Source organism: Chelonoidis abingdonii, chromosome 5, assembly GCF_003597395.2.
Source record: "Chelonoidis abingdonii isolate Lonesome George chromosome 5, CheloAbing_2.0, whole genome shotgun sequence".
Taxonomy (NCBI): Eukaryota; Metazoa; Chordata; order Testudines; family Testudinidae; genus Chelonoidis; species Chelonoidis abingdonii.
This window is the reverse complement of record NC_133773.1, coordinates 90,824,055-90,849,047: the sequence shown is the minus strand read 5'-3', so window position 1 is coordinate 90,849,047 and position 24,993 is coordinate 90,824,055. Positions and strand designations below refer to the sequence as shown.

The window sequence follows — 24,993 nt, the reverse complement described above, 5'->3', positions numbered from 1 at the left end:
AGTACTAGGTAGATAAGGCGAGTTAGGCTTATGTTTGTTTTCTTTATTTGCAAATGTGCATTTGGCTGGAAGGAGTTCAAATTTGTATTTTGCTGAAAGGATTTTAATTTGTACTTGAATACTTAGGCTGGGAGGGTATTCCCAGTGTCTATAGCTGAAAGACCCTGTACCTAATCCATCTTAAATTTACAAAAATAATTGTTTTTCTCTCTGTAATTAAAAGTTTCTTGTTTAAGAACCTGATTGTTTTTTTTTATTCCGGTGTGAGACCCTAGGGGACGGGGTCTGGATTCACCAGGGAATTGGTGGGGAGAAAGGAGGAAAGGGGGAGAGAGAGGCTAATTTCTCTGTGTTAGGATTACTGTCTCTCTCAGGGAGAGTCTGGGAGGGGGAGAGAGAAGGAGGGAGGAAGGTGCATTTTCTTCTCTGTTTAAGATTCAAGGAGTTTGAATCACACTGATCTTCCAGGGTAACCCAGGGAGGGGAAGCCTGGGAGAGGCAACAGTGGGGGAAAGGGTTTACTTTCCTTGTGTTAAGATCCAGAGGGTCTGGGTCTTGGGGGGGTCCCCGGGCAAGGTTTTGGGGGATCAGAGTGTACCAGGCACTGGAATTCCTGGTTGGTGGCAGCGCTACAGGTTCTAAGCTGGTAATTACGCTTAGAGAAATTAACGCTGGTACCCCATCTTTTGGAGGCTAAGGTTCAGAGTGGGGAATTATACTATGACACCCACAATCATATTACCCTGATGGGGTGCATGCAGCCTGTAGGTTGCCCACCACTGGTTTACAGTCTGACAGACAAGTGCAGCTCCTGTACTGCCCATGTCGCAAGGATGTGCCAGTTCCTTTTTAAAGTAAGAAGTCTGCCACTAGCAAGAGATTCAAATGCTCATGTCAATAAAAATCATTATTTTAGAGTACAAAATTCAGTATTTTCCCATGGCAAGAAATATGTGAACTTACATGTGGCCCTTCAGACAGAATCTGCCCTGTGCTACTTCTCTTCAAGCAATGGAAACCTTTTGGTGTGAAAAACATTTTTTAAATTTCCCAATACATAAGAAATTATTTTAGAAACTAAAAATACAAAGGAAACACAATGAAGTCTTTATTCTTGGTCTTTCTATTAGCAAAATAACAGGCAAATGTGTTAAGGAGGAAACAGGAAATTTTTATCAGACTAACAAATAAAACTGTTTCCGTTTCACAGAGCAGACCTATACATTTAAATTAAAGTTAGGAGTTCCTTTCGTGTGGGGCTGGGAATTATTAGGCCACATTTACACATTTCCTGGGGTGCTAAGATGACCCAATCCTCCTCCAAAGTAGTAAATATGAACAGGAATTCTTAACCCTCCCTTCATTTTATTTAACTTCAATGTCTTGATTCCTTAAGATGAGAGTTTACAATACTAAAGCATCAGGGCAAAATCCCTTAATTCTCATATCATTTGACACTGTGATTTCAAAATGGAATGCTCAAGAGGTCTACAGACTTTGCTTTGTTGGTACCAGATTATAAAAACCAAAACTGTATATATCCTGATGCAGAGGTTGATTTCTTTTTAACAGGAAAATTCTCAACAGTTACCATCTATTTGAACACAGGACAGAAAAAGTATTTTGATCTATCCAAAACTCCCAAATGGCTTTCAGGTTTTTATAATTCCCATGAATCCATCAACTTTCAGCAAAGGTTTACACACTGGTACTTTTGCAGCCCCATGCAACAAAGGTGCAAACCTCATACACCTGCCGAAAGACATAAATCAGCTCCCTTTTAAGCACCAAATAGAATGTAAGTAATTATTCCAAGCAGATGGTTTCCCCTGACCTGAACTAAGACACTCGTATGGTCTTATTGGCTCCTTTAACATCAGTGAAGCTCTGCTTATCACTCCTTTTGGCTGCCTCAAGGTGGCTGGTTTTACAGAGCTGCTATGAAGTAGAACAGAATCACCGCTGTTTAATATCAGCAGATCTCACCAAAAGCTTGGCTTTGCTGTTGAGATCAGAGTCTGGAACACAAATACTTGGGGAAGCTGTGGGAAAAAAATCCACTTCTTCTTTCAAAATTAGAACTATTAGTCTGCTCATGGATTAAGGACTCCCTTTCCTGCCCCAAAAAATATTTTTTGCAAAATAGTTTACAAAATAACCTTCATGGACTAGCTACCATAAGAGACCTATGCAAGGATGTACGTTAACCAAAACTAACTCCCCCATGACTCCTAGTGATGTCAGATACTAGAACTGATGTCACAATTACTTCAATACACAGAATTCTCTAAGGTACTGGATTTAATATTGCATGGATGCAGTACAGAGGGATTCTGCTCCCCGCAGTTCTCCCATTAAAATTGTTAGCATTGTAATTTTTGGCACTGTTTTGGAAAGTTTCTGGTCAGTACCAAACCAGTGTCTTGAACTATTCAAGAAGCTCTGAACTGTTACTTTGCAGAGGCTTATACTCTGGCAGAAGATGTCCCATGTTAATGCCTGTCCCTCTTAGGATGCAAAATGACAACCCCAGTGCAATTTGGAAAGCAAACATTTTTCTGGGTATTTGAATTACATTCCTGCCAAATCTTATGAAGTTACACCATGGATCCAACATCAGGTTTGATCAGACCATTCTAACACTACTGGTGGTTTCCATTCTAAAGTTACCTTTCAGGCCAGGATCACCACACCCACAAATTCTCTTTCATAACCTCAGACAAAATTCTCAAAACTAAACAGTCCTTAGTATGAACGCAGCAGAGGAACTATTAGTTCAGTGCTGCACACCTTCCAAGAAAGCAACATTGGTTTTTGGCAAGCGTCAACAGTTAAAAAAACCCCAAAATGTACACAAATGAAAAAAAAAAATCAGTATTTTATCAGTTATCTTAATATAAATGTTGAAATTTGTTAAAAATTTCTATGAACATTCAAACAAAAAATAATTCTGAAAAGCCCGACAAAGTTTCTTGCTCAAAGATTGATTTTAATAGTGTTAATTCTTATTATAACAGTGATAGAACAATAGAGTTAAACTTAATTATACAGTGTCCTTTTTATTGTAGGTGTGCACTACTGATACTTTTTAAAACACCATGGGCCAAATTCACCCCTGATTAATACTACTGAGATTGGATGAATTTGGTCCTTGTGTTTAATTTGCAGGGTCTGAAGAAAAGCTAAAAATACAGCCTTTCCTGCAGGTTCCTCCCTCTTCTGCATCTTCAAAAACACACAAGAAATTTTGCAAATTGACTACTGTAATATACCCTTGAATTTCACTTTGCTTCAACCTATTTTGATCTACATTCAGCTGGGGTGTATGTAATCTCCATTTAACTCTGCATACTTCAATAGTCAAGTCAAACTAATAACGATGCCTGTACAGATTTCTTTGATTTTCACTATATTTCTTGCCAAACACTTTTGAAAAAAAATGTGTAAGGTCTTTGAAAGGGATGATGTGTGGCACCACCTCCTTTCCCTTCCTCAGATTAGCAATGCCTGGGGTTTTCGAACAAACATGCTGCTTTCTAATAATAAAAGCCCTAGAAGGAGGAGAAAAAAAATCCCACTCAAATATTCCTCGATGAGCTGATGACAACTGAAAAACACTCTTCCTGTGTTATTGACTGGCTGTGTGTCAAGCACTGGAGGGGATTTTTAAGTTATGGAGATATTTGGAACCCTGTAGCAAGGCTCTAACTATGCTGTTCGTGTTACGTATAAACCACACCACATTTGGAGAAGCAACAGAAAATGTGCGGAATTCATTGTGGTAATAGAGGGAGAAGAGAGAAGAATGAAAGGAACCAGATTTTTAGGATCCTCTGATTCATGATCAAAATTCTCTTTTCCAAAGTCCTTGGTATACAAAATTATTTCAAAAGTTTTTCAGGCCAGTCTCTCTCTCGCTCTCTCTCTCTCTCTAAAAATAGGGACATGGATTAGCAAAGAAAAGGAAACTGATTTTAATGTAAAATTTTCAGTTTCATTTAAGACCTGATCCAAAGCCCACTGAAAATCAGTCTTTCCATCACTTCAAAGGGCTTTGGATTGGGTGCTAGCCTAGAGCAATCCTTGTTTTCAGAAGTGCAAGGGCATAAAGGTAAGTAATCTCATTATGGTCTATCTCCATCTCCTTCCCCACAGATTCTGACCATGACTGCGAACAATCGAGCTCTTAGTGATTTATGTGATTTTCCTAAATGTGGATAAAAATAATAAAACCTGGCGCTGCCAAAAACGATCACTTTCTTTCCAACCTATTAAAAGTAAACCAACTACACATCAGTTTGCCCCACTGACAAATTTGAAAGTAGAGTGTGGGGTGGGCAGGGAGAAATATCATCATTGCTGGTATTTTGGCACTACTCACTGAAGATTACAGGCCACTCACATGTACATATTGTTTCTTTTATAAAGATTATGCACAAAACCTGGAAGCATGAATATGTCTCCTCTGCCTAATCCTTAATTCAACACAGATTTTTTAGTAGTGAAGAAATCAGAAAAGACCATTTTATCCTCCTTGAGGCACTGTCACCACACACCACAACTCACCATAGAGCAGTACACCTGGAACTTCAGTGATTCACATATGTTTATTGCATGTTGGCCACATTAACAGTGTACATCCCTCCCTTCACATAAAGAGGGCATGAAAACAAGTTAAAATACGGTGTAATCTGATGTACACTCCAACGCTGCAAATAACCAAAACCAAAATTTATTTAACAAGTTTGTTTAGAATGGACTATTATAATCTGTATGTTTTCTTTACAATGAACTATTGTGTTCATGTGCTAAAAAGGTTCTTCCCTCCCTGAGATTTTAAGGAAGGGCTATCCCATGAGCATCCATGTGAGGTATGGAAAAAAATTTGAACACTTCGATTTTTATCTGGCCTGACTATTGATCGAACAATAGTATAGGGCAGTGGTGGGCAATCCGCTGGCAGGCTGCGAGACAGTGTTTACATTGACCGTCCGCAGGCATGACCTCCCGGAGCTCCCAGTGGGCGACGTTCGCCGTTCTCGGCCAATGGGAGCTGTGGGAAGCAGCAGCCAGCCTGCACTGCTTCCCGCAGCTTCCATTGGCCAGGAACAGTGAACTGCAGCTACTGGGAGCTGCGAGCGGCCATGCCTGCAGATGGTCAATGTAAACACCATCTTGCGGGCTGCACGTGGCCCACAGGCCACAGGTTGCCTACCACTGGCATAAGATGATGGCGTGCAAAGAATTATTAAGGAGGAAAACACCAGACAGTCGCCTCTTGTGCTTGGCCAGCCAAAGGAACCGTGCTGGCAGGTTCCAGAGTGAGAAACATCCAGTCCTTCTCAAAGGAACTTGGAGTAAAAGTGGAGAAGAACAAATGGATGGAGGGAGTAGAAAACCTCATCCCTGTTCTCCACTCCCACAAAAATGCCTGCTTACTATGGCATCTGGACATACACTGCAAGTCCATCAACATACCTGCCCCCCAAACATCCCAACCTACAAGATCCATAAACCTGCATAGTCTAGGCCAAGATTAAACCAGGAACTTGTACTGCAAGCAAAAGGTCAGCAAGCAAACTCAGGCGAGCAGGAGCGAACAAGTCCCACAGCCATAAAGCCTCCACTGAGAATGCCTGCGTCAGAGATCAAGATTTCAAATCTAGAGACCACTGAAAGCAGCCCCCAGCTGATTTCAACTGTCACAATGACTCAGAAGAGAAGTATCTGCGCACTCGCTAGTCAGGTCTCACTCCACCTGTCTTCAGCCTTGCCAATATAGGGGCTATTATATGAGTGTACAGGGACTAGCAAGTGGGGCCTCAATCCCCAGACTGGCCCCGTAGGTGCCAGTAAAATATAAATTCATAATACTAGTCATGCATTATCACACAATCTTTAACTATGTAGTCACATACTACTTCCCCCCCCAACCCATACACACACGATCAGCACAATTTGAAGCCAGGCCCTTCATATCTACAGCAGAGACCTCTTCCATTTTGGTTACACTGTTATTCTCAATGGGGACTAGCCCCTAGCAGGGAACACCACACACTTTGCCAATGGCTTATACAATTATTCGTGAGACTGTGGATATCAGGATTCCATTTCTTTGTCTAGAAGAACTTTGTGAGCTAGTGGTTAGAGCAATGCTTGGGGATAGACCAGCCAAGCACACATTTTTGCCACATTCATTCTGAAAAGCAGCATAGCTGAGTGGACAAGACTTAGTTCTGTTATATTAGGGATCTGCTCTCTATTCCCACTTCTGACAGAAATGCTCAACAGTAAGTGTTTTGAAGAAATATAAACACCTGTCAAAGGAAGAGATGAGCTTTGAAATTATGGCTTCCTAGCTCCCAGCTGGGTGAACACTCCTTAAAACAAAGGCTATTTGGACAGTAACTCTTCTGGCTTGGTGGTACTGCAACACAAGGAGGCTGATTCACCCAGAATATGGCGCATACTGTGAAATCCAGGACCCTTGAAAGGTCTGGGCCCTAAACCATACATATGTTAGGGTTCAGTATTTTAAATTAGTGTTTGGTGCAACCACTCCCATTACCCAAAATGTGTCTTCCTTCAAGACACATTCCTTTAATATACATATTTATAATGAAGTTATACAGTTTTGATTGCATCCCATGAAAATTGCTCTTTTAAGAGGCCATTCCTTTAACAGATATCAGAGTGGGCTACACTATTTAATCTGAGGATTAAAAACAAATTCCTACTATATAAGTCAAAGATAAAAGTACAGATTTTGTTGTAGTTAAAAGCATTTAGACATGGCTGATAAACTCAGGAGCAGTTCCTGGAAGACAGCCTTGCTCACAAAAGCCACTGCAAGGCTGAGATAAGGTAACTTCCATAATTGCTCTTTTAACATGCCAGGTGACAAGTTGGCTTTTCTTGGAACAAGCGTTTAGGAAATAGAAACTTCAAATATGTTACGGAGAGAGTTATAACAACGGGTTTCTATAGAGCCAAATAACAAAGTCCACTTGAAAAATACCTTGCTTAATATTACCGAACTAAAGGCCAAAACTTGTATCCAGTAAAAACTAAATGCAGTGGAGACACTGATCTGGTGCAGGGGGACAGGGAGACTTTGGCACATCTGAAGAAGAGGACTTCATCCAGTGCAGGTGTAACACGGACAGACCCTGGTCGTCAGTGGGTGGGATTGAACTTGGGGCCTCTGAAGCTTAAAGCATGAGTCTCAACCACATGAGCTAAAAGTCAGCTAGCTCTTAAATGAGTCTGCTCTACAGCCTTAGCTAACTCTCTCTCTAAGTAGTCTCGGTGCCACTAGATGCAACAGGACACTACACCCAGAAGGTGTGAGAGTTACATACTTAACTTAGCTGAGGAAGCAAATCCTGAGCTTCAGAGACTTCCCAGCTGAAATCCTGAACAAGACCCCCACTTGTAACCCTGACAGACCCCAGTCATTGGCAGGCGGGCTGGACTGAACCTGGGACTTCTAGGAGCTTAGTGTATGAGCCTCTACCGCATGAGCTAAAAGTCAGCTGGCTCTTAGCTAAGGCTGTAGAGCAGATTCATTCATTCATTCTCTCTCTCTACCTTAGTGTCACTGGATGGGACAGAACAGTGGTGTGTTACACAGACTCTTTGCTTCTTAGTGTGTATGGGGAGCTTGGGGAGAGGTACAGCCACAGCATCTGTGACACTGGCCGTTTCCTCACATAGCACGGACATACATTCACAGGGGTTTCTGTAACCCGGAAGCTGCAGTAGTTGCCATGGAATAGCAATATGGGCCACTACAGACTCCAGCTCTAGAAGATATATGGCCACTACAGACTCCAACAGATTTTTTTTTTTTTTTTTTTAAATACCTGCTCTCCTCTGTGTGGTCTTCAGCTGTATGCAAGGAAGAGGATTTGGAGGGAGATTTTCAAAAGCACCAAAGCTATTTAGGTGAACAAATCTCAGAAAAGTCAATGGAAAAATAGTCCACTTAAATCCTTTGGGTGCTTTTGATAGTCTCCCCCTTGACCATAAGTGGGCTAGGGTGCAATGTCTATTTCTGAGAGAAAATGTCATAATCCCATGTGACCCATGACAATTGTTCTCAAGAGAAACACATACACCTCTGTTGGAGTTCGGATACTATTTGAAAGAAAATCCTTCATAACAAACAACAATGCTTAGTACTTACACAGCTCTATTCATCCACAGATGTTAAAGTGCTTAAGAGGTGTGTATTACTATCTCCAATTTTAAGATAAGGAAACTGAGACAGAGAACTTAAGTAAGTTGGCTCATGGGACTTGACTCTACTACTCTTATACTCGTGTCAAGCAGTACCTTATTTCACAAGTAGTTCCACTGATTTCATTGGGGCTATTTGCAGAGTAAGGTGGGCCAGCATGAGGTCCACAACAAGCAGAACCAGGAAAAGAACCAAGACTTCAAAGCTCAAGTCCTGTGCCCCATTCATGCATCTCATCAGTGATGAAACACAGGTTGTGATTTTCCTCAAACAGCAAAAAGACTAAAGATATATCATAGCAACTTATTCCAGACTCAGAAGCAATTTTATTGGAGACATGGTATTCACTGGAGAATGAAAGAACAAACTAAAAGTTGTGGTCAGATCTTTGGCCTAAATAACATAACCCACTCCACTAATTCAGTCAGTCTCTGTTGGAAAAGCAACAGCCTTCACATTCCTCTATATTCATCAGCCTTGGAGTAAAAAATAAACAAGACCATCTTGACATCTTGAACCACACAGAATTATTTACAGTCTACCTTAGCCTGCTAAAGCCCACGGATAAGTCAGAAATATGCCTGGAATTGCTAACGTTACTGGGATTAGCTGGTTTGAAATTCATGGTCGCTTCTTGGATCGAGAGCTTATAAATTCTGCAGTTCATCTCAGCTATGACGAAGCTTATCTTCACTTTAACAAGTCAAAGAAATAATTCCAGAAATGCCCAGCTGATTTTGTCAAATTTCTTACCTATATGCTTGAGAGCTACCCAACTTAAAAAAAATGGTCAGAATTAAAGAATGAAGGAAATTTTAGTCTGTCAATGACAGTTGTAAGGAGCAGTCTGTAGAGAAAACCCACTGTAATGCCCAATCAAGATGCTATCGTTTAAGGCAGGGGCTGGCAACCTTTCAGAAGTGGTGTGCCGAGTCTTCATTTATTCACTCTAATTTAAGGTTTCATGTGCTAGTAATACATTTTAACATTTTTACAAGGTCTCTATAGGTCTATAGTATATAAATAAACTATTGTTGTATGTAAAGTAAACAAAGTTTTTAAAAAGTTTAAGAAGCTTCATTTAAAATTAAATTAAAATGCAGATCTTATCAGTTTAATGCAGTGGAACCCCAGACCAGCAGCGAGGTGAGCGGGGCCAGCGGCTGGTATCCCAGGCCGGCAGCAGGCTGAGTGGGGCCGATGGCTGGGACCCCAGACTGGCAGTGGGCTGAGTGATGCTGGCGGCCAGGACCCCCGCCCGCCCCGCTCAGCCTGCTGCCAGCTGGGGGTTCCGTTCACCCAGGCTGGCAATGGGTTGAGCAGAGCCGGCAGCCGGGACCCCGGGTGGCAAGTATTCCAGTAAGAATTGGCTAGCGTGCCACCTTTGGCACGTATGCTGCAGGTTGCCAACCCCTGGTTTAAGGCTATATTATTACCCCTATATCACAATGCAGTCCTTGGACAACAAAACAGTTCTCTTTGTGAGCTGCAGACCGTTTGATTTGGCTATATTTCTGCAATATGCACAGGGAGGAAGGGGAAACATCTGAAGTTATTTTTATTTCTGTAAGTCTTCTGGCTCCATAGCGTGAATGTTAGGGTGGGGCTAGTATTGTCTGGAGCCTGTCAGGGTCCTTTTGCATAGCCTCATTTCCTTCTTCCTGTTGCTAGGAAAGATAGTTAAGCATGAGAAACTCTTGTTTACAATACTGGACCATCCTGTTCAACACAGGGGCTCTTTTCCTCCATCTCCTTTTACAGACCACGGGCCCCATCCTGTTCCCATTGAAGTCAATAGCAAAACACCAACTGACTTCAATGGAAAAAGGGTGGGTCCCCTAGAAACTCACTACATCATGGTACTCTTGGGCAGGAAAAAAAATTAAATTGCATAAACCCCACCTTTAAATATTTACAAAATGCATAAATATGCAAGCTAAGAACTACTTGTAGCATGAAAAATATCTGCTTGAAAGGAAGAGTGAAATACAAGCATGATCACTCTCCCTCAACCTCCCTGCTTATAACTCAAAGTACAATTGGAGAAGATCAGCAACCTAGAAAGCCCTTACTGGGTATCAAAAACATGTTATATATGTAGGTTAACAGCATTACAGATTAGCATACAGAAGCACTGGTGGTACACACTTTTTCCTTTTTCAAGAGGCTCAGTATGCATGGTATGCAAGCAAGTACTTTCAGATTTCTATAGTCAGCACCAGTATTACTCCATTGTCCAGTAGGGGCAGCTACAATGCTGTTTATCAGAAGAAAAGCATTCAACTTCGGCCGGTAAGGCCCCGGGCCTGAGAACAGAACATACTCAGCCTCAGATCTTGTTCTCTGCTGCAATGCAATGTACTGTTCAAATATTTCCCTGTACATTCTAAAACTGCTGGGTATGTAATTGAAATTTAAGATCTAAACAAAACAAAAACGTCTCCTTCTGTATTTTTAACTACTATTTAGAACATGATTTTAGTGACAGCTGGTATCGCTCAAAAAGAACTAGAACTCTCTATGTGCATAAACCAACATAACATATCTGCATTTTTCAGACATTCCATTGGTGAAGAATGAGCAAAGAGAACTTGTTTTATTACATGTCATATAGGTCTCGGGATTCCTAGAGGTTATTGAATGCAGCTGATCTCAAAATGTTTTGATTCATCATAAACTGTCAGTGCACAAGCACTGATAAAATAATAGATACATATTCTTTGCATATAACATATTTCAGAACCTAAACTGAATGTAGGAATCTTAACCTTAAGCAATGTCTCAGACAAGTCTTGAAATAACCTCTGGGCCCATCTGCTAAACAGCAGGCTATCCCACTCCTCCATACTTTAATCTGTCATCGAGTTTTTTCCTTTTATTGGAAATGCAGGTCAAGTGACTTAAAGGATACTGCTACCATCTGCTGCAACCTGAAAGGCAACATGGCAAACCAAACTGGCTGAATTAACGGAGGAACCTAATACCAATTATCTATGCTATGGACCAGCAATAGCCTGCTGGCCAGATGGATGCTGAATTAGTCAAACTTCGAGCTGCTGATAGATTTACATTCAGAGGCTGTTCTGCAATCTGTTTGGCTATTATCTTCCCTCTAGTTCTCCACAAAACAGCATTAAAAATGTAACCTGACACTTGGTATCTCACCGCTTTGCTGCTGGGAATTTCTTGATCAGGCCAGAGAATTCAAATAGGTCACACTTACTCATGTCAAAAATGCATCTGTAATTGATGGCTAAGATAAAGATGCATTCCCTCAGCCCACAGATCCACACATTTTAAAAATTGTTGCCACATGATGTGGAAATCAAAACCTTCTGGCATATTAACAATTATTTATGTAGTGCCATAAGTGTAGGTGGCACTGTAAAACTTATTTTTTTACAAGAATAGAGTTAAAAAAGATTTGTCACACTAATCGTAAATGCCTTTAACTTGTAGTACCGTGTTCATTAGCTTAATGGAAACACATTGTTCAGCAGCTTTACAATTATGGTAGAAGTGAGTCTTTGGTGAATAGTTACTATTTGCAAAAAAGAGGAGGGTAGTACTGAAATGTAACCTGACAACAAAAAGAATTTGTTTTCTATTTGTGCTAGAAATATAGGAGGTTGTTTACTACTTTGGAGGGGGGCAGGCGCTCCTTGAAAGAGATCAAAGGCTCCAGTCATGACATCATGGGCTTGGGCACCACAGCACAGGAGGGAGTCATCTGGCTCCTTGAAGCCATCAGACTAATTATTGAGAACTTCAAAAGAAACTATATGCTTCCTTCTCCTGGGCACTTTTTTTTCTTTTAAAAGACTGGTTTAACTATTTCAACTGTAGTGCCCTTTAAAAACCTCAGGCACAGTTCAATTACACCAAGCTCCTTTCCTTTATGAGTTATGACATTTTCATTCAGAATTGAAAGTCACAAATTCTAAGCAATCTAATAAAAAAGCATGTTTCAAGAAAAGCCCCCTCAGTCTTGCTAGTCCAAACCAGCACCAGATTTTTCATAAGTTTAATAACCTACATTTTGCAAACTTGGCTATTGCCCTGGTATGTCACCAGCCACAGAAGCTAACATTTGCAGCCAAATTTCCAAACCAAGTCAACTGCTAGTTGAGGCTTTCCAGCACCTGAACCTATTTTGCGTTTTAAAAACAAACACTCTTTTCCTAGTTAGAAAGAGATTCGAAAATATTGCCAGTATGGCTATTAAAAAAACAACAACCTCCCCACCCCAAACTTTCTAACTCAGTAGATAACTGAGGGAAAGAGGGAACCTAGCCAACAACAATACTAATAGGACATCAGTAGCGGACTGAAACTTGATTTTGAACCTCAAGCAAGCCAGAAGGATGCACAGGATCTTAGATCGTTAGGAAATACGCGTACCAAAATGTAAAGGGGGGAGGGGAGTGGAGACACCGAGGAATTGCTAATTGTTAGTGTACGTGCCAAGATAAAGGTCTGCGCCGACAAGCCTCCCCACCCTTTCAACTATGCTAGGCGCCCCTTCCTCTAGCACAACAAGAGCAAGAGACACTGATCTAATCACACCCAGGCAGGGAACCCATTTGCCTATCGATGATCTTCTCAAGCTGGATCAGGCTTGTTGCAGCAGAAGGGAAATTTCCAGGTGTTTTAACGCAACCTCCCCTCCCTCCCCTAACCCCAGATCAACCCAGTCTCGCTGCCTGGACGAAAGTCATTTTCACCCGCCCCCCGCCCCCCCCCGAGCATTAAACAGCAGCAGGACAACACATCGCAGCGATCGCAACGTAAAACCTGCTCGCGTTTTCTCTCTAGAGGGGCACAATGAAAAGCTACGGGCTTTCGGTGCCAAGGCAGCTGTGAAAGCCCACAGATGAGGAGCTAGCTAACGAGTGCAGTAACGACAGGCTACCGTACCCGAGAGGGAGGGGGTCAGGATCTGGGTCCCCCGCCTGCCTGCCGCGGCTGTAAGACAGGCTAAACACGAGTAATCAGCAGCAGAGAGAAGCCAGCCGGACCAGCTGGGCCACCACTGCAGGCGCGCAGGGACAGAGCTTACGTGTCAGAATCATGGTCTCCGGCGGCGCCTGGCACATCAAGGGCCGGGCGAAGGGCGGCACGGGCGGACCTCAGCGCATCTCCCCAGCGTCGCTCTCCCAGCCCTTCACCGAGCAGGCTGGCAACTGCAAGCGCCGCCGCTCCCCCTCCGCCAGCGCCCCTCCGCCATCGCCCCCTCTCCCGCACCGCTCCCCGGGGAGCTGCCGGGCCCCAGCGCGCTGCTGACGGAGAGGTCCGCGAACCTCCGCTCCTGCCTTGCGATGAGTTTGAAAAAGCCTCCCCTCCGCCCTGTCCTACATAAACTTCAGCACCGCGGCAGGGCAACCGCAGGCCACGCCCCCTGCTGCCCCGCCCCGCCCGATGTCTCTCTTAGAGGGGGTCAGGATTGATCATTTACCTTGTGCCTCAATTTGTCTCCTGCGCGTCGGAGGCTCCCTTCCTGCCCCAGCTGGGCCTGGATGTGGAGACGTTGTGGAGAGATGCAGCTCCCCAGGGAGAATGCTCTCCCAGCCCCTGCTGGAGAGCTTTGCATAGGGTCCCCAACCCTCCAGGATTGCCCCTGCCTCTCCAGGAATTACAGATTAATCTTTAATTAAAGATTATATCATAAAATGAAACCTCCGGGAATACATCCAACCAGAATTGGCAACTGTAGTGTACAATTACCTTCTTTATGAAACTGCCTCCCCTCCCCTTTGCCCTGAGATGGGCATGGCCCTAGACCCCGGGGCTCCAGGACTCCTCACTTTGGTGTGCCTGGTAGAGAAGGCAGCAGAGGAAATGCAAACTCCCAAGCTAAGGTCTTCAGATGGGTCCCAGCTCCAGTTTTTCAACAAAGCTCCTCCAGCACCAGCCCTGAGGTGGGTGTCTACAGCCCTGTCTGCACCAGGGAAAGTTTCTAAACATTTCCTACGGGTGGCAACAATACCTGGGCCAGTCAGACACGGAACAGCTTATAAAGTTCAGCTGTTTGGGAGCCTATAGCTGATTTATAAGTCTACATAATTTTGGCATAGCTCAGATTTAGGGCACTACCAACAGCCAAGTAAGGATTAAAAAGTCAAACCTCCCTCCTATCCACACAGGGATAGACAACACTCTTGCTCACAATGTTTGCAATCCACTGTTTTTCTCTAGAGGCTGACTACAAGCTGACTGATTCATCTGTTGTATGCTTGCCTTCATCTGTTGTGTGCTTATTTTCCTAAGTCCTAACCTGTAGATATTTGAAATGTTAGACATAGCATGAGCCATGTTCAGTGGGCTTTAGGGGCATTTCCCTGATAGCAACTGTCAAAAAGTAAAGGTCAACACAGTCAATGCTGCTTTAATTACTTGACGATATTTTCTAGTATATATATATTGTAACTTGTAATGACAGCTCACTATAGTGGGATACATTTTATTCTATATTAAAAGAAACAATGGGCACAGCTCTGAAAAAATCCAATAAATGTTACTGTATAGGATAGTGTTGTTTGAGTTTCTGAGTATCGTGCATGTTCCTTGTTATGAGTAGGAGATAGTGTACAGTTTTTAGTTACGGAGCAGCAAAATTTGGATCCAGCTCCAAATCCAGGGCAGTGGGTACGTTAGGCCCCAAGTCTGGAATGAGCACCTGATGAAGGCGAGGATCCCACCTGCATTTCCATCTACATTCAGTCTTTGGCTTTATTGCCAAGATTTATTATTAAAAAGTTGTCAATTAGGGTGGTGCTTTCTGAGATGTGGACAGCCATCTATCAGGAATTGGAGAGAGACCACCAAACACATTTCATAGTGGCTACCAAACAGTCATTATAGAGTGATAACTAACCATGAAAGGCTATGTATCTCAATAACAATTTCCTAAGCCATCTAGTCCCTTTTACATTTTCTGATGATCGTTTAAATACCCATTTTTGGTAAACACATTTTGACCCTTAAAATGATACAGAACATGCGCAAGTACTTTGAGCAGTTGCAAAGCGATGAGCACGTAAAAGAGCACTGAAATTTTGAAAATGTCTGCATATCATCAAAGACTGAGATTGGTTAATTTTATCCCAAATCAGCCGCATATTTTACATTAATTCTTGTTTTTTGAAGTTCCAGCTGTAGTTTCAGCACTGTGGTCAGACAGATATAAAGTGCAGTACCTGAACAGGCGATCTGCCTGAAGAATACACATCTCTTTCAGCAAGCTGCTAACTGGTAAGTTGGCTATTACAGTGTTGTTTCTGGAAACCCCTACACTGTTCCAGATCATTAATTCACAAGAGCATGGTTCTGCACTATATCTTCAAGCTTCACTTTTCACCCATTAGTGGCTCAGTCAATTACCTCTTCTTATCTTAGTTAATTCCAACTCTTATAGGCTCAGTTGAATTTACCTGCATTTTTTGAATGCTTCTTCTATGGCAGGAGGTTGTAAGTTTAAAATGCAGGTCTGGCCCATAAAACATGAGTCCCTTAGGGGTTCTGGTACCCCTGACGTAATTTTTTCCACTCAGTCTTGAGGACACAAGTAATGCAGGTAAGACAGACCTATACTACGTTTCCAGAGGGAATCTCATTTCCTGTTGTTGAACAGGCAAGGCAATACCACTATAATTAGTTGTCCTCTCTTTGTTGTGTACACCTTTGAGCTTTTACAGGGCAAGGAAATGACAGGGTTGGCATGGCAAGGATTGGAAGAGTATTGTACTTTGGCAGTCTGACTTAGAGAAAAGAGAGAAAATAAGATACCTTTGCAACAAGCAACAGAAAAGGAAAGAAGAATATAAAGTAGGTTACCTAGAGTCTGAGAGCCTATGAAAGACCTTCACTTTTGGGAAAGGCACTGTACGAGACAACATTTCCTCAAATTTCCAGGGTATGAGGGGTTGGGGAGAAGGTTAGGCAGGTTTAAGAATAATACAATTTTATTGATGTTCTTGTAATCTGTGAACTAGGCTGAAATGCGCCTGTTGAAAGTTAGGACTTGTCTACACATAGCAGTTGCACTAGTTTTATTTAAATTGGTTATAAACTGAGTTAAGTTAAATTGGGAAGACTTCTGTGTGGTCACAAGTCTCTCTCTTTAGTACTAGTTATATTGCTTTAGCTTGCATCTGAAAGATCAGAGCAATGCTTAAATGGATATAAGGCTGATTTAAATCGATGTAAGTGTTGCACCAGTTCAACTACATTGGTTTTAAATGACCCCTTTAGTAAAATCATGTGTAGACAAGGCTGGGAAGGTACCATTCATAAATGTGAGTTATAAATGATGAAATATTTAGGGTCCAATTATGCAATTCTACATTAGTGAGCACTTACACAAGTACTTCCATTGGGCCTGTAGTACTTTTTTCATATTTATGAATGGCTTCTATAAAGAAAAAAAGAGGTATCCTCTTTTCACCCATCTCACATGCCATGATCCTAAAATATATGTTGCACTCATTTAAATACAAATAATTAATAATTTGTATTTACACAACACCTTCCATCCAAAGATCTGAAGTGGCTTTACATCCATGACTAGACTGAGCCTTGTGAGGTCAATAAGGCTATGCCTACGCTGCCTGTGGTTTGGAATATGGAGGTGTGGCTAACAATGCATACCAAAGTGCTGTGTTGTTAGGAATACGTTAATGGGAACTAGGAACTTTTTAGTTCATATCTGCAGCATCCACACAGGGGAGTTGCAGCGCAGCACTTTGAACTGCGGGGCAGTGTAGACAAGCCTTATTATCCTCATTTTACAGTTGACTAAACTGAGGAACAGAACGATTAAGGGTGTGATCAATGAGGCAATTTAGGTGCCTAAACTCCAGAGTTAGGTGCCCAAGTTCCCATGCATGGCACCACTGTAAACCACAAAACTCCCACTTGGCCACTTAATCTTGTAGGCACCTAAACTCACTCTGTGCCTAACTGTTCATTGTAAAAGTTTTCTAGGTTCCTAATTTCAAGACCCTGGGGATTGCACTCTGCTGCCCATGAACCAGAGGAAGACAGGTATTTGGCCACCTAAGTTGTGAGCGGGACCTGATCTCTAGATGGTCTCTGAGCACACTTACTGGATCAGGTCCCATTTAAAATTCAGCCAGAGGAAGAGGAGGAGATGGTTCCACTCCCTATCTTATAACTACAGAAGTTATCATCTCATCTGGCCATTTTATGTGGAGCGAGGCAGGTGTCTAACTCATTAGGTGCCTAAACCGCCTGATTCCTGGTGGTGGGTTCCTGTGCATGGATCACAAGCAGAAGATAGGTGCCTCCCATCAGCCTGGACTTAGGCATCTAGGGCAGAGTTTAGCTCACATTTCTTTCCTTGGCATCTTCCACTGGCTAGCTTAGGTGGCTCCCCACCTAGTGTGCTGGCTTTTTTTGGATCACATCACTCTCCTCCCATTCATTATATAGGAAGCCTAGGTGCTGAACTCAGGCTTTGTGGATCATAGTCTTATTCCTGTTACTTTTTTTAGGCACTTAAAAGTTAGGTGCTGTGGCACTCAGCTTTACAACACCTCAGTCCCTTCTTCGATCCCACTCTAACTGATTTGCCCAGGTGACACGGAAAGTCTGACCCAGATCTCTTGAATCTCTAATCTAAACCTTAGCCACAAGTTCACAATCTACTTCACTCTATTAGGGCTGGTCTACACTACCACAGTAAATCAATCTAACTTACGCAACTTCAGTTAAGTGAATAACGTAACGGAAGTCGACGTAGTTAGATCCACTTACCACGGTGGCTACACTACATTCCCGTCGACTTCCCTTACACTTCTCAGGGAGGTGGAGTACACAAATCAATGAGAGAGTGTTCTCCCATCGATTTAGCATGTCTTCACCAGACCTACTAAATCGACACTAGCTGCATCGATTGCAGCTGTGGACCTACTGGTAAATGTAAACATGCCTTTAGTAATCATCACCACTTAGTCTTCGTCTGCACAACGGAGTTAGGTTGACATAAGGCAGCTTATGTCAACCTAACTATGTCAGTGTCTACACTACAGCCTGGTTCGCGCCGATGTAAGTGCTCTACTACACCAACATAACAACTCCACCTCCACAAGGGGCGTAGGGCTTACATCAGAGTAGTTAGGGCGACAGTGTCTGTGCCTGTTGACTGTCATTCTTGTCAATTTCATGGCTCCCTTCACAAGCAACAGGAAAAGAGATACTGTTTCAAGAACAGGGGCATCTTGAAGGAGAGGGATGCAGCAGTGTGGTTCTGGGACCTGCAATGTGCAGGAGGTCAGGCTAGATGATCATGATGGTCCCTTCTGACTTTGAAATCTATGAATAAGGAGAGAAGTCTGGGAGTGAGAGGGGCATCAGGAGGAAATGAGAGCGTAGAGGAAGGTGGAGCAAGACTATTTAGTGCAGCATTTCTCAACCTGCAGCCCACAGGCTACATACGGCCCAGCTGTGTGCTAAAAAAATTCAAAATTTGCCACTTTGATCTGGCAAGGGGTGGGGCTGGCTGAGGGGGAGACGTCATCTTGCAGCCTGCACCAGTGTTCCTGCTAGCAGGGAGCTGGTGAGTGCTGCAGGGGGTGGGAGAGTGGGTAGGTTTGGGGGGTTGGAGGAGGCTTTGGGAAGTAGAGGTTTGCCCCAGGTTTTAGGTGGGGCTCTGCTCCTGGCCTCTCTTCTTGGGTCCTGGCTGCCGGCCCTGCCTAGCACTCTGCACCTGGCCGGGGTCTGGGTCTAGGTCCCTGTCCTGGTCCTAGTCCCGGCTCTGTCCCAGCCCTGCGCAGTGGCGTTCCGTCTCCATCCCGATCCCATCTCCTGTGCGTGCCGGGGTCCGGAACTGGGGTCCAACTCCTGCCCAGCCCTGCGCAGCAAGATTTGGGATCCAGCGGCATGGCCTGCACCCAGGGCTCCACTCCTAGCCCCATTCTGGGCAATGACGCTAGACATAGGGAACTGTGGCGGTTTTAGAGTGTGTGGGGGGGTGCTGTGGTTCTCAATCTGGCGCCCACTTAATGCGGCCCATAATGATAAACAGGTTGAGAACCACTGATTTAGTGCTTTGAAGGCAAGGATGAGGCACTTAAATTTGATTCAGTAAGAGAAAGGAAGCCAGTGAAGCAATCCAAGGAGGTTGGGGTGACATGGTAAAAATGTAGAAGTTCTGAGCGCTCTTAAGAATTATAACAAAGTTCAGCATGCTCACCTACAGTGCTGCACAATAATTAATTAATTAATAATGCTACATTATCAGCCTAAATAAGCTCTCCTTTGGACTTGGAGAGCCAATCAACCACTGTAGTGAAAGATTAGCTCAGTCTCCATCCCTATTCAATCTCTGTAGATACTGACATTGTCAGGCCAGTGGCTTTTGTGATTGGAATGTCTGCCTGCTAGGCACTGGCCTGCAACCATCAACTAATTTCACATAGGCCACTAAGGAGATGCCAGAGGATAATCATCGACCTGTACTAGAGTCTTACTAGTAATCTGAAGGCTCTGATTCCATCCCATTATCAATTCTTGGAGCCATGCAGTCTCTTTGGTTTGCATTTTAACTTGGATTTCTATGACACTAAGTGAATGTATTTTCAAAGTTTAAAAGTGAGCATAAGTCTTGTATTAGCAGGAAAGCGTGCTTAAAGAAACATTCCACCTGAGGCATGGGTGTTTACCATACAGCAGCAGCAATAACACTGTAATCACTCATTTGTCTCTAAAGAGTGTTGTGGAATCAATAAAGCCACTGCCCTTTGTAGTTTAAGTTTAATATTTTTATCTACTTAATGCATCAGCTAATACTACTAAAAAAAAGGGGCAATCTCATGGTAGAATCCTAGGCTGGTTCCTGATGAATGTACTGAGTTTAAAGTCATGCTTACTGAAAGAAGCAAGATACTTTCTCAGTAAAGTGTTGTTATCCATAATGCAATCAAAGAGTTCTGGACGGATGCTCAAGTAATTGTAAAGGCTTGCCCAACAGGCATAATTACTCACTTTAATAGGTGGATTCTCCTTCTGTTTGAACTGTATAAGGGAGTGATTCGTAGGATGAGAACTAATAATAAGGACTTCATTGTCCTCTGTTTTCCCTCTAAGGCCCAAATGCCTTGATAGCTAACTGTACTATGGCCATCACTCCTCTTTTAAACAGCATGATACAGAGGAGTCACAATTTGCAACTGGTCATCTGACTTGCTGATACAAACAGGATTGTAAGACACATGACTATAATTCTAAATGCTCGTCTTAATATCCTTTTAGCAATGGCATGATAGATTATAGAGCAGCTTCAGCTTGCATGAGATACCAGGCCTCTGGTTATAGACCTGACTTCAGTGTGGTCCTGGGTCTTTAAAGGCTGTTTCTGAATTCTAAAGGACCCCAGTGTTGCACACTTTGTCAATGAAGTAACAACTTAATTCCAATTCTAAACCACTTGACTTCATGGAAAATTAATTATTTAAAGTGGGCAATAATTGTGCAGCCCTCTTTAAAAAGAAATGAAATACGCTAAAAATGCCGGGCTTTCTGAGAAGGAAGATTATTGTTCCACATCACAGACAATCTAAAATGAAATGCTTTTTAAATTAATTTTAGCTAATAGTTATATCATACAAACATACAGTCTAGCTATTCTAGTATCTTGTCCTGAGATAACCCATAGAGACACTTCAAAGAAAGGAACCTTTTATCACCATGCAGCACTAAATACTGTGTGTGTGTATGTGCTTGTTATTTATTTCTGATCCCAGCAGTTGATCAAAATGACACCTAGATTTATTTTTTTTTACAAGTAAATCAATGTTTCTAAATTTGCTCTGATACATATTAGGCATATAATTGACTATGTTTTAAATGTAGAGAAATGAACTCTTTTTGCCTGAGTTCAAATGTATTCAAACCCCATGAGTTCGAAAGTTCAGTCTGAACAAAAACAGGACTGGTTTCATGTTGCACTTAGGGTAGACTTTATAAAATAGAAGCAGCGAGGGGAGAGAGATGAAAAGAATGATGGTAATATAACTTGAAAAATGAAGCAGATTTGGCAAAGTGTAAAATAAATATAGTCTGCTATAACTTAGAGAGGCTCCCCAAGACTAAAGTTGTACATTTTAACACAGAGGGCCAGATCCTCAGCTGCTCTAAAGCAGCATAGATGCAATTAAATCAATTGAGGTATTCTGATTTATTCCACTGGAGGATCTGTCCATAATATTTTCCATATAGAATAGCACTGACGCCTTTTTGAGTGGGTGATGGGATTCTTTTGCTCATAGCACTGGCTTCCCTTTACCTATGTTTTTTCATCAAACGGTGGCTCACCCTTGGGAAAACTACAACTTAGTCAATTATTTTTTGTCAAGATCCAAATGTCTTGGCAAAGGTATACTCAAGGTCCAGACTCCAGAGAAAATAATACAAAAAATAATAATATTGATAATAAATAAATAACTAAAATAAAAAGAATTTGGGGTCCATTTAAAAGTGCCTGGTGGTCTTGATTTGGCCAGCAGTCTGCCTGCTGACTACCTAGCCTATAACGGAGGCCAAAGGATGGAACAAACTTTATAGCTCATGGAACAATAGTGTCCACAGATAACAGATGAAACGCTCCTTTGTCGTGCCAAAAACCCACAATAACCTCATCTATTTTATTGGTGAAGACAACAGTTCATAAAGCAGACTTTGCACCTGAAATTATCAGGAAAAATCCCTGGGTTGAATTCTCAACCCCATCTAAGCTCTACTTGTGTGTAGAGAAGGGGTCTGCAGAGAGATGGTTTTTGGTTTCCTGATTCAATATCAGCCAACTGGATGATAGATGTAGTGAAACTTTGCTCTGCCACATCCCTTCTCCACTCCTAACATGTGCCCTTCCTCCCTGTTTGCCAGGAATTGGGGATGGGGGTGGGGAGTGCAAGAGCTGGCTTTGCCAGCCTTATGCCAGTGGAATTTCTCTTTACAAGGGGAGTTTTCCATTGGCAAGCTAACCCTACAATCTGTCATCTTCTACACATGAGTGGTGGAAAGTAGACTGAGTACACTGAAGAATCCAGTGCTGAATTACACCTATCTGTGAACACTGTAATGCCTTCCTTCTCAATTCTGGGAACACTTCTGCATGTACAAAACGTGATTCAAATAAATAACACATGTTCATAAGTATTTGCAGATTAAGGCCTTAATTATTAGGAGAAAACAGAAGGCACATTATTGTAATGTTATTTCACTTCCACATCCATTAGAAAGACGATATTAGACTAGTGCCATTAAAAGGCCAATGAGTAAATTAATAATGATATAATCTTGATCAACAATTTAGCTACCGAGAGGTTTGATAATGCAGAAGTATCAATATCTGTATTCTGATAATAACAGGAATTAAAAACAACAATATGAATTCATCCTTACCTATATAAGAGGAAAATCTGTGCAGTGCTATAAGAAGCACAGCCCAGAACTCACAGCTCAAAGGAAGTGCAGACTAAGGAGGCTTTAAGCCACTTTCGCACCCTGCGCTGCTTTGAGTTCGCCAGTACAACTTTAGTTTGGGGGAGCCTCTCTAAGTTATGGCAAACTCCTCAGGCTGCCCTCGGGCTGCAGTAATACCTAGAATCTCAGCCCTGCCCCCAACTTTGGCCACCCGGTTGCAGTCCTGAGCCTGGCATTGCCCCTGTAAGTGGAGTTGTAAGGGAGTCTTTGAACGACAGTCTTACTAGTGTTTTCCCCAGTGCCTACACTAGAGAAAACCTCCCCTGGCTGGCTGGCTGGCTGGCTGGCTGGCTGGCTGAAATTGTTTAAGAACATTTTACTGGATGCCCCAAAAGCCAAAATCACACAACTGAGAAAGAAGGTGCTATTGATTAAAAAACTGACCTGGTTTAGAAGGGAAATGAAGGCAGATACAACAAAAATAAAAACAAATATGTAAACAAACGGAAGAAAGGGGAAGTTGATAGTAATGAATATAAATCAGAATCTAGGAATTGTAGAAAATTGATAGGGGAAGCAAAGGGACACAAGGCAAAATCTACTGCCAGCAGAATCTGGTGCGACTGCTGCTGGAGTACTGTGTCCAGTTCTGGTGCCCACAATGCAAGAAGAATGTTGATAAATTGGAGAGGTACAGTGAAGAGCCATGAGAATGATCAAAGGATTAGAAAACATGCCTTATAGTGATAATTTCAGAGAGCATGATCTATTTAGTTTTACAAAGGAAAAGGTTAAGGGGTGACCTGATTAGTCTATAAGTCCATGGTATTATTTAGTAATAGGCTCTTCAATCTAGCAGAGGAAGGTACACCACAAACCAATGTTGAAGTTGGACAAATTCAAACTGGAAATAAGACATACCTTTTTAATAGTGAGAGCAATTAACCACTGGAACAACTTATCAAGGGTTGTGGTGGAGTCTCCATCACAGACAATTTTTTAAATCAAGATTGGATGTTTTTCTGAAAGCTCTGCTTTAGGAATTATTGTGGGGAAGTTCTATGGCCTGTGCTATACAGGGGGTCAGACAAGATGATCACAGTGATCCCCACCGGCCTTGGAATCTATGAATCTTACAACACTCATGAATCTCTACATCCAGTTAAAAAGATCATTGCTCTCTCTATAGAGTACTATTTCTTTGATTTTTCTTTATTTTTTTTATAATATATAAAAGAATAATCAAAGAAATGTGATTTAGACCATTTCACTATGTAGTCTAAAGCTATGTCTACACTAGAGACCTTACAGTGGCACAGTTGTACTGATGCCGCTGTGCTGCCTTAAGGTCTCCCATGTAGCCGCTCTGTGCTGACAGGGAGAGCTCTCTCGTCGGCATAATTAAACCACTCCCAATGCGTTGCATTAGCTATGTTGGCGGGAGACACTCTCCTGCCAACCTAGCACTGTCTGCACCGGCGCGTCTGTCGGTGTAACTTATGTCGGTCAAGAGTGTGGTTTTTTCACACACCCTGACCAACAAAAGTTTTACTGACAAAAGTGCTAAAAGACAAGAAATACATCTCACTATCGGGATATATAGGAAATTGGAGATGTATATATTAAAGTTCTTATTTTTACTATTTTTGTTAACATAACAGTGGTTAAATCATTATTAAATTAACTAACTCTTCCTCCGTCTGTTTTAAACAATTAGATTTTACCTGGCATTTTTGAAATCACCAGGTTCCCAAGCATTCCAGTGATGAGATGCATTTCCTATGCCTCAGTCTATTTCCCAGTGGGAGATCTAATCTGATGAAGTATCTGAAAAATTTCAGCTCTTGCTCTAAGAGATAACAGCACCATTCACAAAATGCCTAGTCCTAGAGGATACTGAGTGTCCTGAGCACCCACTGAAGTCAATGAGATTTGCAGGATTAGGCTGTTACTGAACATACTGAAACAATGAGAGCTATTTTCAAAAAATGAATTTGCAAAACAGTTTTATTATAATCAAGTAAATATCATACTTAGGTTCTAATCTCAAAACATAATGCACTAGCACAGATCCTTGCTCTCTTGCAGTGTCCCAGTGAGTTCAGTAGGACTCTGCATGGCCATAAGGATGTCCACATTAGCAGACTGCATTGCCTGACCAGGGCCATTTTTAGCTACAGTAACTAAGAATTTATAAGTAACCACTCAAGTTTCCTGTTAAAGTACAATATTTTTATTCTCCCATCCCCCCCGGCCCCTTTTGAATGATTCAAAGCTTTGTAGTTAAATTAGCTCTGTATTCATTAGAC

At 42.3% G+C, this 24,993-nt stretch overlaps 1 protein-coding gene across 4 annotated transcripts in view; it reads right to left on the bottom strand.

The window, feature by feature from the left end:
- DLC1 (DLC1 Rho GTPase activating protein) overlaps positions 1 to 24,993 on the bottom strand; it is a 381,496-nt gene that overhangs the window by 39,045 nt on the left and 317,458 nt on the right. Inside the window, exon 1 of one of the 4 annotated variants that reach the window (XM_032799004.2) lies at positions 13,698 to 13,785. The exons of 2 other annotated variants lie outside the window; for them this stretch is intronic. Coding sequence is in view for 1 of the 2 variants with exons in the window: in XM_032799003.2 (XP_032654894.1) it covers positions 13,302 to 13,338 (37 nt within the window). In the remaining variant the exon portion in view is untranslated. Of the gene's footprint in view, positions 1 to 13,301; positions 13,556 to 13,697; positions 13,786 to 24,993 lie in introns of those variants that run through there. One more of the 4 variants, XM_032799003.2, reaches the window with a different exon arrangement.